Source organism: Mercenaria mercenaria, chromosome 6, assembly GCF_021730395.1.
Source record: "Mercenaria mercenaria strain notata chromosome 6, MADL_Memer_1, whole genome shotgun sequence".
Taxonomy (NCBI): domain Eukaryota; kingdom Metazoa; phylum Mollusca; class Bivalvia; order Venerida; family Veneridae; genus Mercenaria; species Mercenaria mercenaria.
In genome coordinates, this window is record NC_069366.1 from 74,811,058 (window position 1) to 74,831,147 (window position 20,090).

Below are 20,090 nucleotides of genomic sequence, written 5' to 3' on the forward strand. Positions count from 1 at the left end.
CAAAGTTTTTGTTGTGACCAAGAAAGAGCGCTTCTATTTTTATCTACTGTTTTAGATTAGGAACAATTATTAGAATCGAAATAATTTATAGCAAAAGGGTGTTTTAACATTATTTATACACTCGGGCAGTAATACGTCATACAAATAATTTCACTTGGGCTGCGCCCTCGTGAAATTATTACACCCTGCGCCCTCATGAAATTATTACACCCGACGTATAACCGCCCGTCGTGCATAAATAGTGCTAAAACACTCTTTTGCTATAAATTATTTCTTAAATAAAATGGATCCTGAGATTTTTTCATAAAGCATTGTAGGTAGAGTTAAGGCAGTATAGAGCTTTTATCTGTCTGTCTGTCCATCAGTCTGTCCACCTGTCTGTCCACCTGTCGGCCCACCTGTCAGTCACAGAAGATGGATCATGTCGTGTCTTTTGTTATCAACATTAAAACACCTTACAGCCATTTTTGAAGTTTTTTTTAAAGCTTGTTATCTGCTCACTTGACATTTTATGTTGAATGAAAATATTCAAATTTTAATTACTGTTTTAAGGTACCATATCATAATACATTAGACACTGTGCCAAAAATTTAAATGTTTGTCTACTTGAGGTTTGAAGGTTTTGGGTGAAATTATTGATTGTACCAGAAAATGGCGCCCAGGTCGTAAATGTGTTAATCCATAGGCAAACATAAATATTGAATGAAACATAATTTATGTTAATTGAATTTCGATCACTGTTCTTTAACTGACAGGGTCTGTAGATAAGGCTTTTATGTGTGAAGACTAAATATTGACCTATAAAAATTTTAATTGATAGATGCCAGATTGGTAATTATTTATTCCGCACTGTTGTCCTACCTCATCCTGTTTGATTCTTTCTATGAAGAATGAAACATGATGACACTGTAAAGGTTTATTTAGAAAAAAATGCAATTCATATTTTTTTCTATTGATATGCTTTCAAAACCTTTTGTATTTATTCATAAGTTTCCATAAATTTAAATGCAGTGGAAAATAATGTCTGTTATCCTCTTCTGTCCATCCTACTGTCTTGATAGGGAATAGGTCCTACTGATTTTCGTCGCAAAGTTTCGAAAATCGGGATTGGTCCCTCTACGGTAACATGCGATATATACTGAATGAGATATATACTATCGAATTAAAAAATGTTGTCTTCTGGCACATGCACAGAGCGTCGGCCTTCGGATTTTTTGGAAGAATACACTTTTATCTTGTGCATAATAAGCGTCCACATAACTAATGTCCAAACTGCAACGTATGCATATCAGTACAAATATGTCAGAATTTTTTTTTCTAAAATCTACCTTTAAATTGATACAAATGCATATTTCTGGGCAACCTGATGGACTTAATGATTCCCGATTGAGGCATTGCCTTATTTCACATTAAGCTCAGTTATTTAAAGATTAATCATAGGTAACTTTGTATGGCAAAACACATGCGAAAGTCAAATTTTGTTATGGCTGAAGGGCACCTGTTTCTGATGCTAAAAAGATGAATCTCAAAGCTAGCCTTTGGTTGGTGAATTTTGAGCTCGTTTACCTAAAACACTGTATCAGTCTGAGATCAGTCTTCAAACTTAATATTATCAAAATAGTCTGACAAAGAAGCAGCTGGAAAGTCACCATACTGTTCACCCTAACAGCAACAACAAACATACTGCTTCCTGTTTGTATATTTTTTGGTGTCTGTGCAAGGACCAGGTTTATCAGGTTGAACATGTCCTTGGAGGTTGCTGAGCTTCAATGACGAAAACCCAATTAACAAAAAGAACAAAATGTTATATATTTTAGGTTTCTGCACCAGGACCAGATTTATCTGTGGAACCTGAACTGGAGAATACAAACGAAAGTCCTCAGGGGAAAAGACTTGAAAAAGAATGGTCAGCTTTGTCACAGTGCCGAGCCCTCAAACGGTCGTCTGAGGTAAATTCTCTTTAGTTTTGTAAAGTGTGAGCAATGCATTTTTCAGAGTCTCATTAAAGCAAGTTAGATAACTTGACAAAACACATGAATCTTCCATGGCCGAGCAGTTAGGGTTGCTGACAGAATCACTTTCTCCTCAGTAATGTTTGATTGAAATACAAAATTCTTTCATTTGAGGAACCCTTCCAGCTGACTGCCTGAAAATTGTTGGTTCTATTTGGGTAGAATGATGCCAGAAGAGGCATCTGGGTTCTTCCTTCACCATTAAAGATGTATGACCTAAATTGTGTCGGTATGACACAAAACCCAACAAAACAATGGCAGAATACATTACATAATATTATAGTCATTAGCTGTCCTCCCTTTATTTGTGTAGAGAAGTTATCAGTTGCTCACAGAGAACAGATTTATTTCTGGTATGTAATCAAGGGACACTGGCCATTTTGACTGACCTTCATCGATGATGAACTAGTATCAAACTCACATAAAATAAATAAACAAATAAAATGTTGCAGATTACTAATATTGCACAGCTAAGAAGTTCATAACTTATATAGAGTATATTGTATAAAATATACAAATTCTTACTGGATAATTTGACTAGATATTTTTAATAACTGCAATACTGTAATTTTATTCATTTATTTCTTATGAAATATGGATATAGAGGGTCTTCAACTTCATGATTATGACAGTCATTATGTGCAATATGAGCCAATCAAAATTCTGTTATTTATAGTTTACATAATCAGCCTATCTATTTTGTAGATTGTGTCACACAGGGTAGACCGAATGTACTTTATGTCAGGCAATAAACTAAATTTACAGTCCAAATATCATGTAGAAGATAAAGAATTACGGCATTTAAGAGATCTTCAGGCAGCACGTGCATCATCACGTGCTTCAAGGTATGTTATCACACCCTCTCCTTATAGCCAGTAATTTCTGCTTTGAAGATTTTTATTGATAACAGTAGACAGTAACTATTCCTCTAGAAAGTCATTTTTGGGGATTTCAGATTTTAAAGTACAGGTTGTGTATTGTATAATAAAGATCATCAAATAATCCAGTCACACAATATGTTTACATATTTTTTTTGACTTTTGAAGTTGCTCAAACAATTTTCTTGCAGTTTCATGATAAACTGCTATATTTTAAGAATTTACGCTTTGTAGCTGAGTAATGTTGGTTAAAATTACATTTAAATTCAGAAGTTGCACTATTCACAAACATTAGCTAAGATATTATCCAGTTAGCAGTAACCTGTACCAATTTTGATAAATTACAATGGAAAGGAAGAGAAGATCTGAATCCTCACAAATGACTTATTTACTCTGTTTTAAAACATAGTGTGCTAGTTTACTAACAGCTGGGATAAACTGATAAACTGTTTCAAAAATGTGGATTCTTGATAACAAAGGGGCATGGCTTCATTCTGATTTCAATTTTTTCAAAATTTAGGAATAACCTCCATTTAGAAGCAGTTTTTTTAGCCCACTTGTGGAAGTAAAGACATAGTTGTCCAAATGTCTGTTTGGTGCATGTGTGTACGTTGGTGTGTGTGTGTGTCCGTCCAGATTTGTTTGTCTGGACCATAACTTGGACATGCATGGAGCAATCTTGTTTATGTATTGCAAGAATGTTAACCTCAGTGAGACTTGAGTGTCATGCGTAAATCCCAGGTTTCTATCTCAAAGGTCAAGGTCACAGTTGACGGTCAAAGGTCATGTCAGATCTTGTCCGGCCTATAGCTTTGACATGCATTGAGGAATCTTGTTTATATTTGGTATGAATGTTTAACTCAATGAGACGGACTCTATCTCAAAGGTCAAGGTCACAGTTAGGGGTCAAAGGGCAGGCTCAACATGTTGCCATGGGCATCTAGTTAAACTTACTAGTAAAAATGGTGGGGGCAGTATTCATATGTGAGTGAAAGTAGTTGATGAAACATGCTTTCAGTAATAGTGTGATATAAAATAGAGCAAATTCAGCAGTAATGTTTTATCATTATTCATTAAATTTTATGATCTTAATTTCTTTTTATAGTATCTCATTTTGTGATAAATAGATTACATCAGATTCTGTGGCAATGCTCTTTGAAAATTTTGATATTGTGATGAATGATTTGTATGCTTGGCCATGCCTCTTTAAAATTTTGAAATTTTCATAAATAATTAACATCTGGGCCATGCCCCTTTAAAATTTTGATAAGGTGATCTTGGCCATGATCCTTAAAAATTTTGATAATGTGATAAATATATCTGTGACTATGCTTCTGAAAAATTTCTTTGGTTTTAACCTTCACTGAAAAAAGTCCATACAGCACTTTTATAATGAAACAGTATCTGTCAGTTTATCCTTCAATTCTGCTAGCAGTACCTATTTAAACAGTGAATAATACTAATATTCAAATATTCTGAAGTTTTCTAACTAACACTTGGTGATGGTTCTTCATTACTTTATATATCCAATTACAGGCAGACTTTGATAGTTTTCCAAATGATAAAGCCAGAAAAAAATGCAAAAGAATACCTTTTTTAGTATCTTTCATTGCAGGCTGTCAGCCTATCCATATTTTCATTAAAAAAACCCTCAAACTTCTAGTGATTAGGGCCCAGTTGTTCGAAACTTTAACAGGCGATTAAGCTAACTGCTGATTAACTTTTAGGGTTATTTTTTGGCATTTCAGACGACTTTGAAAAACAAATGTATGAGGTAAGAATTATAAACAATGAAAACTCTTTACAATAAAATCAAAACATCATACTAATGTTTCTCACCAAGTCTAGCATTTTGAATCAAAATTTAACAGGCGGTTAGTTTAACAGCCGGTTAAAGTTTCGAACAACCGGCCCCAGTTTTCCTATAATTTTACATAATTGAACTATTGTCAGTTTTCCTTGATTGCTTTGATAGGGAAGCAGAGTACCGTATGTAGGGATTTGTCAGTTACTAAACAACAGTAAATAGCAAAACAAAATTATATTCCGTCTAAATAAAGCAACTTAAAATGCACCTTTAAGTCAGTGAAGCCTGTTTGATGACAGTAACTGTTGTTCATTTTTTCAATACACAAAGTTCCTTCAAACACTCGTTTGTTGTTTGAGATAAACCTTGAGAATATTTTCTGTTCTTTCAACACAAAGAATTCATAAAAAATCAAAGTCTGTCTGTAATGCTGTGTTTACTAACTTGCTGTGTGTGTAGAGCACTTGTTTTTGTTCTTTCTACTAACTAGAGATGATACGCACAAAGGATACCATGATGTTAGTGACAAAAAACACAGTCATGACGATAGACTTGATAAAATCGAGAAAAAGTTATCAAACATAGAACATCGTCTTGGTTTTATTGAGGAACAGTCGGAAGATGTGAAATTTGTAGGCAAAAAGGGCCCAAGGTCTGTGCATATAAAAAGTATTGGTCGCAAAGATGCGATTTCAAGATCAAGTTCCGAGTCTGGAATACATGAAGAGAGGGACTATGATGAGGATGACCGAGACTTTATTGATAGGGAGATGAGTAAAAGACAAGCAGCTGAAAAAGAAAATTTGGAATTTGGTGATGAAAATGATATTCAAGGATCTGTAAAACATGTAGATATTCGCCAAGTACCAATGCAGTCCCATCAGGAGCAGAATAGCGGGGTGCATGTTAGGGACATTATGTTACATCACAAACATGCAATGGGTGGTAGGGCTATGTTTAAACTGTTTGAAGGTTATTCAAATGCTTACCCAGAAGCTAAAGTTAAATCTAACCTCAATAAGACAGACTATACTAAGCAAGTTAATGAATTAACATTAGGAGTACCTAGGAAAGTGAGAAGAGCAAAAATGAAATCACCTAAGAAACAAATGACTAATACGTTAGCAGGTGAGAAAGAACTTGGAAGTTCTGTTTCTCCAGAGTACCAGTCTTGTAAAGGGAACCAGTGGAGACTCAAGCTTAAGCAGCAGAAAGCTAACACATTAACTGGCAATAATCAGCAAGAATATTTTATACAGAGTTTTCCACCTAGATTGCAATATATAAAACTGGCCTACCATCCACCTGTAGACTGTGAATGTAAGGTGGACCCTGATCGTAACAAAGGGCCATTACTCTCAGTAACTGGTCGCCAAGTACTATTGCGTGACCGTGATGAATCGTGTATATAAAGCTTGTCACTTTTTTACTTGACTTTTTTCATGTCTTTCCAATTTTTTGTACATCTTCCCAAGTACTTTTATTAAAATTACTGTTTTTCTCTTTACTTTTATACATATTTGTCAAATTTTTATGTGTTTTACATTTTTTTTATTACTTGTGCAATAAATATGCTATTATTTTTTTAGTTTTGTGCTTACTCGTGTATTACTGCAAATGGGATGGGTTTTTTTTTTTTTGCATTGTTTTATTTGTTCAGATTTAATTGCTGAATCATTTGCATTTCTTGTAACTAGTTGGGACTTTAAACCCTGGTTGGTCAATTTTTATGTACTGTTAAATCATTTATACTCGTGGGAGACAAATTTTGATGAAATTTGTGGTTCCATTTGAATCCTAAAAATTAAATATCCTGAAGAATAACACTTAGTGTATATTCTATTAATTCTGTTTTAAAATTTAAAATGCCCGAACTAAGCAGTCGATTTTGTAGAAACCAAAAAGTTTTATGCGCATGAAATTTAATGATTTTACCGTATTCATTACCAAGGTTTAGATTTGCAAGTCACATTGTTCACATGAAAATATGCAAAATCAAGTTTGCTGTGGTTCTTTGTGTGAAGCTTACAACTTAACACAACTGCAGACTCAGGAAGTGCCTCATGGCAGATGTAAATATGGCCGAAGACTTGGTTTTGGCGTTCTTAATATTTCTGGACCATTGACGTCATGGAGTCAGTAAAGTGTTATAGCGTAACACAATTCCACTTAATCTGATGCTTAAGGGTATGTGGAGGGGTGTTGCACATTTCATTACCTTTCATGAACAGATTCAGTCAGATCTCGTCTGCTTCTTTTTGCTTGGTTGTGCACTGTGCTTTCAAAGGATCTTATAGATTTAGTGTTGTTGTTGTTTTTTGACAGGTTGCCCATTTACTCACATCGATAATATCTGTAATTTAGTGCATACCATAAACGTTTGGCATTTCTTGCATGCTTATTAATTCTCCTTTAAGTGAATAAGACAGTTTATTACGTTGTGAACATTTAACACAGCTAAAAGTCTAGTCTATTTTAAAACCTGTTGCAGATTACCAAAAATCTACATAAATGTGTTTTTGTGTGAAATATTAATGAACTGCATTTCAGTAATTGTTCAACAGTATTATAATTTACCTAAATATACATACAAATTAGCAAAACTATCTTAAAACAGCAAAAACCCTAAAAGGTATAATCATTTGGGAATTTTAAATTCAACTTTTGGAAAAAAAAACAGACCTTTTTGAATTGGGATTACCTCCTTTAACAGAGGTAGATTTATAGGGGAAAAAAGCCCTGCTTCCCCTGCAAGTTTTGGCTTAAAATGCAGACCTTGTGATTGGTCAGTTTCAAAATTATGTTCAAAAACAACCAAAAAGATGGTGGTGTGTTAGACTTGGCCTCAAATACAAACCTCTTGTCATTCACCCAGTTAACAGTATGCTTTTATCAAACTTACTTTACCTTCTCAAGTGGTAAGTAGTTTTGCTTCTTTCTATCTTGCAATCATGTACAAACATGAAGATCAGTTATAAATTAACACAATATACAGCTTGAATAAAGACAGAGTGTATCAAATACAATATTTAGAACAAAACATAATAATAAATAATTATATACTAGTAGTTTGTTTAAGATTCTTACATTTCAATAGTAGGATATGTTTGATTGATGTTATACCCCAGTCACACATGCGGTGCGGATAGCTACGTCTAGCTACGGATAGACACGTAGTAATCCATACCTGAGCTGTACAGATGGATACAGATTACTACTTTAAGGTACAGCTCGGGTACGGATCAATCTGGATTGATACGAATTACTACCGTGGCTAGACATAGCTATCCGCGCCATATGTGTGACTGGGGTATAATAGAGAATTTTTTAAAAATATGGAAAGTTTCTTGAAATATGTACAAAACATTACTTCAGCGTACTTAGAGTACACAGCTCAATGTATTCTTTTAAATTGATAGGTCAGGTCAATCAAGAAAAGGAGACATCTATAGACCTCACTTATCAGCACGCAGTCAACAGGTAAATTTTGTTAAAATTTACTTCTGTGAAATTGAAGATTTCCAGTCATTTACATGTATGATTAAAAAAAACTTAACTTCGTCAGTGTCATCATATTATATTCTAAACTGCTTTGAAGATTTTCATGAAACTAGTATCAGATGTTACCTCATCAAGACGACTTGCGGAGGGCACAGTAGCTTAACTTCATGTCCGCATGATATCATCGAAACCACTTCAAACAATGCTAGTTTTATGCAAATCATTTAAGTGATTTAGAAGACATTGTACTTGTGTCTGCTCCATATCTTCTAAACTACTTAAATGATTTGCATAAAACTAGCATTGTTTGTTAACATTATCAAGATGACAGGAAGAATGCACAACCCAAGGTCTAGGCCACACAAAGGTCAAAGGTCATGATCACAATATTTTACTTTACCTAAACAACCTTTAGTGTAAGTTCTTGTTTCGTTTAACCTTTTCTACTACTTTCTGATACTTTCATGTGAAGATAGTGGTTACAGTAACAATATTTAAGCACATACCTAAAAATCTGTTGAGGTAGTTACATGGACTATAAAATGTAATTGTAATTTTAGGCAGGATTGAGCAATGGGGACGCAGGAACAGTTGTTGGTGAGTACCAGTCTATTAAATTTAGCTTCTGTTTTGGAGATGCAATGTTATCATTGGTCATTTCAAAATAGTGTTTGAAAACTACCAATCAAATGATAGATTTTTTTACAGGTTTCCAGATTCATTTTTACAACATTGAACCCAGGAATGTATAAGTAATTTCTGTCAAACATTTTCATCAGTCATTTGTTTATTTTAAGCTAAAGTTTTAATTTTGTTGTTGTTTATTTGAAATATACTGAAAGGCATCCTGGTTCTAGAAAAAAAATCTCGTATCATCAAATTTCAAGTCTAAAACTATAAGGCCTAATTCTTCTTGCTCTGTTGTTGTTTAAGCCTAATAAATTGTGATGAAACATTACGTGAATGTACAATTTTATGAGGACAGATTGCTATAAGCAAAGTTATGGCAGATTGTATATATGCTGGTATAAGGTGTAAGTCAGATGTTTCAGGTCTTAAATCATGCAATGACAGATGATGAATATGGGCAAAGGTGCCCTGCACAGGCTTATGCAATGCCAGGAGGGGCAATAAAGTTCTTCCTCCACCATTAAAGCCATTAAGTAGTCTTGTGTTCCACTTAAAGCCAAACAAAGCTGTAAAATTAATTAAGTTCTTGAACAGTTTCAGATGAAGCCAAGAGAAATAATAGACTTGCTGCAGAAAATGGACATAAGGAAAACAGAGATGTATGTTTGTTTACTTTAAAGTTGTTTCATTTAGTTGGCATAAAATTTTGTTGTTTTGACAAAAACAAAAGCAACTATTTTGTAATGACATGAACTTGCGGGTTTCAATGTTTATGGAGAAGATAAATGGAAAATTTGCGTTTCATTCTGGTCAAATATCATGCAGGGATTGATGCAACACCCATGAATAATAATGACTTTACAGCATATCATATGAAGCTGATGGCTATGTGACCAAGAAGGTTATGGTTGTTGACTTCATACCACTTCTAAATGCTGCTTGTGGCAGGTCTGATGTTCTACCAAAGTCCAATATATATGTATGAAAAAAATACCTGAGGAGTATCTCGAGTCTCCCTGCACTATTGAAGCTGGAATCTTGTAGTATGACCTTAATTGTGTCAGTGAGAGATCCAAATGAAACAAAAAAAGAAAACCTTTTAATATAAAATAGAATAATTTTAATGATATGAGTTTAACTTTAAATATTTTTAGTCTTGGTTGTTATTTTAAGCCCGAAGTGCTATTTTTAGCCTCAAATGTTGTTTTTAGCCTCAGGTGTTGGTGACACAGAAGACCCTTACAGCAAGGCAACATTCAGTCAGCAAAAGTCCAATTCAAGGCTGGGCAGGAGAAGACCAACAAGAGAAAGACTCTGCAGTAGCTAATGGTGTTGTTAATGATACCGCACTGCATGACAATGTACAAGGGAATGATGAAGAGGAATTCAAAGGACAAAATGTGTTTGTTACAAATGCAATAGAAAATGGAGACAGTCATGATCAGGGTAATGATGATATTGGTGAAAATAATGGTGACGATAAAAAAGAAAACAAACATACTGAAAAAGATGTTGAGAAAATTGAACAGGAAAATGAAGTGACTGAAAAAATAGAAAAACTAGAAATTGTGACTGATGGTAAAATGAATGATGATGCTGGTAAAAAAGGTGAAAAGGGTAATGATGATAGTATAAGTGTTCACAAAACAGAGGAAACCTCAGAATCAAGTGATAAAGATAAGACTGAAGTAAAAACAGAAGATTATCTTGGAAAGTGAAGCATTAGATTGAGTGCTTTAACTACTTGTAGAAGTTTTTGTATATGTAATTTTAAGACAAATTGGTGGTTTGTAACACAACTACTGATGAAAGTAGAAAGAAATGATTTCTGGTACCTGTGATAGTTATTCTGTGATACAAGACTAGGTCTTTATATGAAAAAAATCAGCTTCTTGATTAAAAGTCTTAGGGCCCAGATTCAACATTTTAAATCTGAAATCTGTTGACAAGACTTGAATCAGAAAAAAAGCAAGTTGTATTTTCTTTTAAAGAGCATATATACTGCAAAATATTTTAATGATTTTCAATTATGTATTCATTTTCAAGGAAATTTTCATGAAAAACTGTATATATAATCATATTATAAAACTAGAGTGTAATAAAAAAAATTCCATTTTGATTTAAGTCGATATTGCAGACTAAAAGCATGTATAAAATATAGACTGTTTAACTAAATGTATTATTCTTTTACATGACATTGCATTATAAAGTACTGCAATTCACATATCATATTGTCAAAATTAAATCCAAAGTGTAAATCAGCTAAATAAGAATTTGCTGCTGTGGGAATTTTGTAATATACACTTCTTTCAATTGATATATTACATTGTCAGCATTAAATCTGGAGTGTCAATTTCAGCTAAATAGGAATTTACTGTTGTGCCAATTTTGTAATGCACACATGTGCCAATTTTATATATATATATAAATATTTTATTTAAGGGGCCAAGTTTATTTATATTATATTTTTACAAAACAATTATTATTGATGCTCATTATTCTGCTCATTAGAAAGAATAAAATTGCAATTTTCCTTGTTTTAATTTCAAGTGATTCTAAAGGATTTTTAGCCTAGCCAATGCATTTGAGTATGATTATACATACCTCAACAGAATGATTTACATTTTATAGAAAAATGTTAGTCCGGTTTCAGATTTATAAAACCAGTCTCCAAAATTAATACTTCTTTGCCATTGGTCAGATTTTTTTAGTAAGCTCAGTCAACTCCTTAAGATTTCAGACTGGTCTCTAAACTCACTTTAACATTCTGGAACCAGTCAATATTTCAGATGGACACCTCAATGATAAAATGTTTATACTGGTAGATGTTCATATCCATTCAAAATTAAACTGGGGATGTATTGTTATTTGAATATGAATTTTATTTCAATTACAAGGTGAAATATATTGTATATATTATACAGGCCTGTGTAAATTGAATTCTAAATTTTTCTGCAATGGGTAAACACAAGCAGCATTTACTTTATCTTTTTGTGTAATATAATATTCATTTGTTCAGATAAGTATTAGTATTTAGTATTTTATATACATTTTTTTATTATATATTTAAACATTGACAGCTCATTCAACTTTAGCCCACATGTGACATTAAATTTTTTATCACATGTTTGACGTCGCGGGAGTGTAATAAAGCCATTAAATAAAAATGATAATACACTAGTGTAATAAAGCTTTGACGTCGACGTCATTTATAGTATAGGAGACGTTGGTCAAATTGACTTGTTTATATAGTAAAAGAAAGTAGAAGTTTTGATGTTTCAGACAGGAAAGGCTAACATGTGATAAAAAGAATATTACATTTGTGACTTTCCACATTGAATTTATTAAACTCGTTGAATAAAATTGATAAAATGCTCGGCAAAGCCTCGCATTTTATTATTTTATTCAACTTGTCTAATAAATTCAATATGGAAAGACACTTGTGTAATATCCTCTATGTATTTCACTTTACAGATTGAGAAAAAGACATCATCTTAAAAATGACCATTAATTTACATTAAAATTAATTTTCATACTGATTACTGGTACATTACTAACCCCACTTCTTTTGAAATAAGTAGGTTGCAATGAAGTAGATATTTTATGTAATATATTTGTTATTTCAGTCTATTTACAGTTGTTTCATCATGTTTAGAAGTATTTCCTATATTAAGAGACGGTAAATGTATTTCAAATACAGCTGAAACTAGGTATCTCAAATTTTCTTATCTCAAATCACTTGCCCCTCACCGATGTGGGTTCGAGCCTCACTCAGGGTGTTTAATTCGTCATGTGGCCGTCTAGCTGGCTTACAGAAGGTCAGTGGTTCTACCCAGGTACCAGTCTGTGATAAAATAACGCATGGAGGGGAACCTGGGGTCTTCCTCCACCATCAAAGCTGGAACGTCTCCATATGACCCATAAGTGTGTCAGCAAGATGTTAAACCAAAAGAAAAAATCTTTCATCTTGAAGAAATTATAAGTCCTTTCAAAATATCCTGATTGTGCGTATTTTCACTCCGTTTAAGCCAACTTTGAATACTACAACCCTTCAGCTATATCAAAGTAAATTTGAACTTCTATCAGTCAGAGTCCCAAGTTTTTATGTCTAAATGTGTCAAAGTAAATACTTTGTTCTTGACATACAAACCTGATTATGCATTGAAAACAAAATAGATAAAACTATTAACAAAATATATTTCAGATTGATGAGTACTCTCAACATGTATATGAATTGTGTATCTCATGAAATTGTATATGTCATATTTACGTGTACATGATGTGAGGCTACGGCAGATTATCGGGAAAAAAACCTACACCAAGCATTTTTAGTTCCTTCGAATTTGAGATACCTTGTTTCATTTGTATATCATTTTCATTCATAATTGATGCAAATGAAGTATTAAAATGGGCAGGTCTCAATTTTTTCGATTTAGAAAGTATAAATTGTATCTTCATTTATTCATAAAAATTGTGAATAAAAAATAATATCTAAGTGTCACTATGTGCTTTAGAAAGTATTTTATTAAAAAATAAAAACTTGTTGTCAGTGAGGGTTTAATTCTCACAACAAAAATGTGAGGCGAAATAGAAGGAATTTACCTGATTTTCAAACATAATCTTAAAATATCAACTTACAACTTAAAATATCAACTTAAAAAATCTTTTGATTATGATTCTTAATACTTTTAACGTTTTTCTTTTTCATTATTGTTACTGTGAAAAGTTTTGAAAAAAAGTTACAGAATTATTTAATTTATATTCTATCCCAATTTTTAATCTACAGTCAGTGGTTCACATTTTGTATGTTACTGTCTAATCATGCTTGTGTATCTCCTTATCGGATAAAATATATTCTGTATTGGGCGATGCAAAAAAAAATTGATTTGAATCTCCATGTTAACTAAATGACAAATGCTGTTGACTTATAAATGTATCTGCATGAATATCAACATCAGTAATGCTTTACATGATATTTCTATATAAATTTAAAAGTTGAAATCAGTCTGTCTGAATGTTTTCAATTTTTACAGTGAAAAATAAGCATAGAATAAAGATTTTTTAACATTGCCCTGTACACTATGGGATATATTTGGACATGTACCAGTCTGAAAAACATATTGGACTCATCTGATAGATTTGTCAAATGTTTCTTAGAATTGTTACTCATTCAAATATATCCCATATATGTAAGAAGAACGCTAAATAACCTAATAATAAAAACACATGCGCAGTCTGTAAAAAATGTAAAATGTACCTCTGGAGACACAACGCTTTAAAGGAGGGAGATTTTGTATACATTGTATGTATATATATGCACCAACCAAAAGTTTCTGTGATAAGTGTATTGACTGGTTTTGTTTTCATCAGTCTATATGTAAGACATCCGTCTGTGATATTGTTAATTGCTCATGAAAATATAGATTATGAACCAATAGTCATCGATGACTTTTTCAAATTTTGAAAATTCATGTTGTTCTTTGGTGAGTTTTTAAGAAGACATGATTTTAGATGCAGAATAAGTAACCAAAAATAGTTAATTGCTGCTGTGCTGAGAAAACCTCATAATTATGTCATTTTTTGGCAAACTTTCATTCATGCATTTAAATGGCAGAAATAACTGGTTTTATCATCTGCTAAAATGAAGAGGTCAACAACCTTTTGGAAATTCGCTGAATGATCACCTGAAAATATCCTAGATATTTGGTGGGGTTTTTTATGCTCAGAAAACCAGGTTATAATTTTTCTTCGTTATTTTGAAAAGTACCCAAAAATTCACAAGACTTTTTTCAACCTTTTTATAAATACCAAAGTTGAAAACCTGTTGGAAAGTTGCTCAATAATCAAATGAAAATACCCAGGATTTTCATTTTTCTTATTTTTAGCTCGACTATTCGAAGAATAGTCTAGCTATTCTACTCACCCTGGCGTCGGCGTCGGCGTCGGCGTCACACCTTGGTTAAGTTTTTGCATGCAAGTACATACACCCATCAATTAAAGGCATATAGCTTTGAAACTTATTTTTTCTTTTTCTAGGTCAATTACCAACCTCTCTGGGTCAAGTCCCATAACTCTGACATGTATTTTGAGCAAATTATGCCCCCTTTTGGACTTAGAAAATTTTGGTTAAAGTTTTACATGCAAGTTACTATCTCCAAAACTAATGCAGATATTGATTTGAAACTTCACATGTGTCTTCGGGGTTATAAAACTAGTTGATAGCAGCAAGTCCCATAACTCTGACTTTCATTTTGGCCAAATTATGCCCCCTTTTGGACTTAGCAAATTCTGGTTAAAGTTTTGCGTGCAAGTACATACAGCTATTTCTAAAAGGCATATAGATTTGAAACTTATTTTTTCTTTTTCTAGATCAATTACTAACCTCACTGGATCAAATCCCATAACTCTGGCATGTATTTTGGGCAAATTATGCCCCCTTTTGGACTTAGAAAATTTTGGTTAAAGTTTTACATGCAAGTTATTATCTCCAAAACTAATGCAGATATTGATTTGAAACTTCACATGTATCTTCGGGGTTATAAAACTAGTTGATAGCAGCAAGTCCCATAACTCTGACCTTCATTTTGGCCAAATTATGCCCCCTTTTGGACTTAGCAAATTCTGGTTAAAGTTTTGCATGCAAGTACATACAGCTATTTCTAAAAGGCATATAGATTTGAAACTTATTTTTTCTTTTTCTAGATCAATTACTAACCTCACTGGATCAAGTCCCATAACTCTGGCATGTATTTTGGGCAAATTATGCCCCCTTTTGGACTTTGAAAATTCTGGTTAAAGTTTTACATGCAAGTTTCTATCTCTAAAACTAATGCAGATATTGAATTGAAACTTCACATGTGCTTTCGGGGTTATAAAACTAGTTGATAGCAGCAAGTCCCATAACTGATATGCATTTTGGTCAAATTATTCCCCCTTTAGAACTTAAAACTCTTTTGATATTTAACCTTTTTGGGTAATATTTTCCTGCTTCTGGGACAATATTTTGAATAGTCGAGCTTGGCTGTCTTACGGACAGCTCTTGTTTATTTCAAAAGTATGTAAAAAAAAAAAAAGCCATCACTCGTTCAGTTTTTTTTTTTGTCTCCTGAAAAGAGACCAAAACTGACATACAAGAGTTTTGAAGAACAACGACAATATGAAACTCGACATATAATACAGCCTTTAGTGCATGTGTACTGTAAATCAGAGATATTTCCCAAGGGGTTGATATTAACTTTTGCTGTATTTACAACTGATTTCTCTGTACATAAATTCTATGTGATAATTTAATTTTAAACATATCCTATGCCTTACACCAAAATTTTGGGGGGTCCAGGTAATATTCTTAGACCAAAAGAACAGAAGAAAACAAACTTAGAGATCATTGAGATTAGTTGGAGATTAATTTTCACTCCAAAAGTTTTAGCCGAAACAACAAAATTATATGCATGATTTAGTTCTTTACAGTTATAAAATGCTGCTCAATATAAATTTCAAAGAGACCAGAGAATCACATCATATGTTCCCAGTATTTTTGTGCAATCTGAATGTTTGTACATCATTATGTATTCATATTTTTACATTTTAATCTGTATGTTTCATTTCAACTGCGAACCATCTTTTCATACTTTAATAAATAAATTTCTGATTAAATGTTGTTTATTCATTTGCCATATAGTTTTAAAGTAAATGTTGCCTCCAAAGCTTAGTGGGTAAGAATTATCTTTTGCTTCAGGCTTGTGTTCAGAGATCGAAACTTTTGGGTTAAGTAGCTGGAAATGTAATGAAGCCATCCATCTGGCTTGCTGAATTCCTGGTTCTACTTCATTGCCAGCTTGTGCTTTAAAGATCGGTCAGGAACACCCTGTGCCCATCATCATCATAACAGCTCTATAATCACCATTTTTACCACTTGTAGCACAGTTTACATTCTAGATGCAATTTAAAATCAGAACCCTGAATGAAACAAGGAGCTGCGTTCAATAAACGCTTGATGCCCCCGATGGCATCCTTGTTGATACAAAGCAGCCTAAGTCCAAAACCAGGTCAAGGTCAAACTGAGGTCAGATGATGTTTGAAGATGAGGAATGATCACAGGTTACATCTGTATTAGTATCAATTCATTCTTGAAAGCAGTATTGATGCTAGACGGAACGGTCCCATTTGGTTAACCAAGAGATGGCCCATATAAAGCAACCTAAGTCCAAAATGAGGTCAAGGTCAAGGTCAAACTGAGGTCAGGTGATGTCTGAAGATGAGGAATGGTCACAGGTTACATCTGCATTAGTATCAAGTCATTCTAGCAAGGGGTATTGATGCTAGACTATTGCTGGTCCCATTTGGTTAACCTCGTACGGACAGACGATCACTATATGCCTCCCGCATCAGTAGATGCCGGGGGCATAAAGATTCATATTGAAGCCTAAAATTCTTTTTCAATACATGTGACTCAAGTTACCCCCCGCCCCCAACGGTCCGTCCACAGAGTCACACAAGTAACGACTATTTAAAACTGGCATAATCGAGGTACTTCAGTCTTTCAGACATGATTGAAAGCGTAATGATGATTTAATGGCTTGTCTTGTGTAATATGCGATAATTATGTCATGTCATGAGCACTTTGCAGTACCTGAAGAAAGTCACCTACTGACCTACATTATGGATTTGTTTTTCACCATTGGTGATGTCACTTGACGCATTTCATTCACTGTCGGGGTACAGTACCAGAGAGCAGATAATGGGGAGCACAATGTCTTGGGCTAATTCTAAATGTATAAGACTTAGTGCAATATTATTTACCATGATCTAAAGTTAAATTACAACTGTTACATTTGAAAACTAAATACATCTTGGGAGAGATCTATTCATTCTATTCTCATGTGCTTGTTCCTTCATGAATACCCGGAATAAAGTTCAAAATCAAAATCACAGACTTCCTTCAGATCTGACAAAGCCAATAAGGGATGTAAGTTAGGTTTTTAGCTCACCTGTCACAAAGTGACAAGGTGAGCTTTTGTGATCGCGCGGTGTCCGTCGTCCGTCCGTGCGTCCGTCCGTCCGTCCGTAAACTTTTGCTTGTGACCACTCTAGAGGTCATATTTTTCATGGGATCTTTATGAAAGTTGGTCAGAATGTTCATCTTGATGATATCTAGGTCAAGTTCGAAATTGGGTCACGTGCCTTCCAAAACTAGGTCAGTAGGTCTAAAAATAGAAAAACCTTGTGACCTCTCTAGAGGCCAAATATTTCACAAGATCTTCATGAAAATTGGTCAGAATGTTCACCTTGATGATATCTAGGTCAGGTTCGAAACTGGGTCACGTGCCTTCAAAAACTAGGTCAGTAGGTCTAAAAATAGAAAAACCTTGTGACCTCTCTAGAGGCCATATATTTCACAAGATCTTCATGAAAATTGGTCAGAATGTTCACCTTGATGATATCTAGGTCAAGTTCGAAACTGGGTCACGTGCCCTCAAAAACTAGGTCAGTAGGTCTAAAAATAGAAAAACCTTGTGACCTCTCTAGAGGCCATATATTTCACAAGATCTTCATGAAAATTGGTCAGAACGTTCATCTTGATGATATCTAGGTCAAGTTCGAAACTGGGTCACGTGCCATGAAAAACTAGGTCAGTAGGTCAAATAATAGAAAAACCTTGTGACCTCTCTAAAGGCCACATTTTTCATGGGATCTGTATGAAAGTTGGTCTGAATGTTCATCTTGATGATATCTAGGTCAAGCTCGAAATTGGGTCACGTGCGGTCAAAAACTAGGTCAGTAGGTCTAAAAATAGAAAAACCTTGTGACCTCTCTAGAGGCCATATATTTCATGAGATCTTCATGAAAATTGGTCAGAGTGTTCACCTTGATGATATCTAGGTCAGGTTCGAAAGTGGGTCACGTGCCTTCAAAAACTAGGTCAGTAGGTCAAATAATAGAAAAACCTTGTGACCTCTCTAGAGGCCATATTTTTTCATGGGATCTGTATGAAAGTTGGTCTGAATGTTCATCTTGATGATATCTAGGTCAGTTTCGAAAGTGGGTCACATGCCTTCAAAAACTAGGTCAGTAGGTCAAATAATAGAAAAACCTTGTGACCTCTCTAAAGGCCATATTTTTCATGGGATCTGTATGAAAGTTGGTCTGAATGTTCATCTTGATGATATCTAGGTCAAGTTCGAAACAGGGTCATGTGCGGTCAAAAACTAGGTCAGTAGGTCTATAAATAGAAAAACCTTTTGACCTCTCTAGAGGCCATACTTGTGAATGGATCTCCATAAAAATTGGTCAGAATGTTCACCTTGATGAGATCTAGGTCAGGTTTGAAACTGGGTCACTTGCCTTAAAAAACTAGGTCAGTAGGTCAAATAATAAAAAAACCTTGTGACCTCTCTAGAGGCCATACTTTTCATGGGATCTGTATGAAAGTTGGTCTGAATCTTCATCTTGATGATATCTAGGTCAAGTTTGAAACTGGGTCACGTGCGGTCAAAAACTAGGTCAGTAGGTCTAAAATTATTAAAATCTTTTGACCTCTCTAGAGGCCATATTTTTCAATGGATCTTCATGAAAATTGATCTGAATGTTCACCTTGATGATATCTAGGTCAGTTTTGAAATTGGGTCATGTGCGGTCAAAAACTTGGCCAGTAGGTATAAAAATAGAAAAACCTTGTGACCTCTCAGAGGCCATATTTTTCATGAGATCTTCATGAAAATTAGTGAGAATGTTCACCTTGATGATATCTAGGTAAAATTCAACACAGGGTCACGTACCTTCGAAAACTAGGTCAATAGGTTAAATAATAGAAAAACCTTGTGACCTCTCTAGAGACCATATTTTTCAATGGATCTTCTTGAAAATTGGTCAGAATTTTTATCTTGATAATATCTAGGTCAAGTTCAAAACTGAGTCACATGAGCTCAAAAACTAGGTCACTATGTCAAATAATAGAAAAAACGACGTCATACTCAAAACTGGGTCATGTGGGAAGAGGTGAGCGATTCAGGACCATCATGGTCCTCTTGTTTTTGGATGAAATGCAGCAAACATTTCTGACTGACCTGTCTGCTACTGAATCTTGTAAATGACGTGTCTGTTGAAAATAGAATTGCTGTGCTAGTCGTATCAAAAGCCCTTTGTAGATGACTGCCTTATAGTGTAGACGGAATAGACTTTAAAATCTTTGACCCCCAATAGTGACTTTAACCTTTGGCCTTCCAGTCCTGAATATGAATCTTCTCATGGAGGAAAACATTATTT

General features: G+C 33.9%; 1 protein-coding gene across 2 annotated transcripts in view; it reads left to right on the forward strand.

The window, feature by feature from the left end:
* The window catches only part of LOC123548508 (uncharacterized), a 63,527-nt gene extending 47,046 nt beyond the window's left edge, over positions 1-16,481 (forward strand). Inside the window, exons 5-10 of one of the 2 annotated variants that reach the window (XM_045335811.2) lie at positions 1,818-1,949; positions 2,718-2,857; positions 8,117-8,177; positions 8,759-8,795; positions 9,423-9,487; positions 10,040-16,481. In XM_045335811.2, the coding sequence (XP_045191746.1) occupies positions 1,818-1,949; positions 2,718-2,857; positions 8,117-8,177; positions 8,759-8,795; positions 9,423-9,487; positions 10,040-10,546 (942 nt within the window). In that variant the 3' untranslated portion in view covers positions 10,547-16,481. Of the gene's footprint in view, positions 1-1,817; positions 1,950-2,717; positions 2,858-5,187; positions 6,280-8,116; positions 8,178-8,758; positions 8,796-9,422; positions 9,488-10,039 lie in introns of those variants that run through there. The other variant, XM_045335810.2, reaches the window with a different exon arrangement.
* Positions 16,482-20,090: the final 3,609 nt, after the last annotated feature.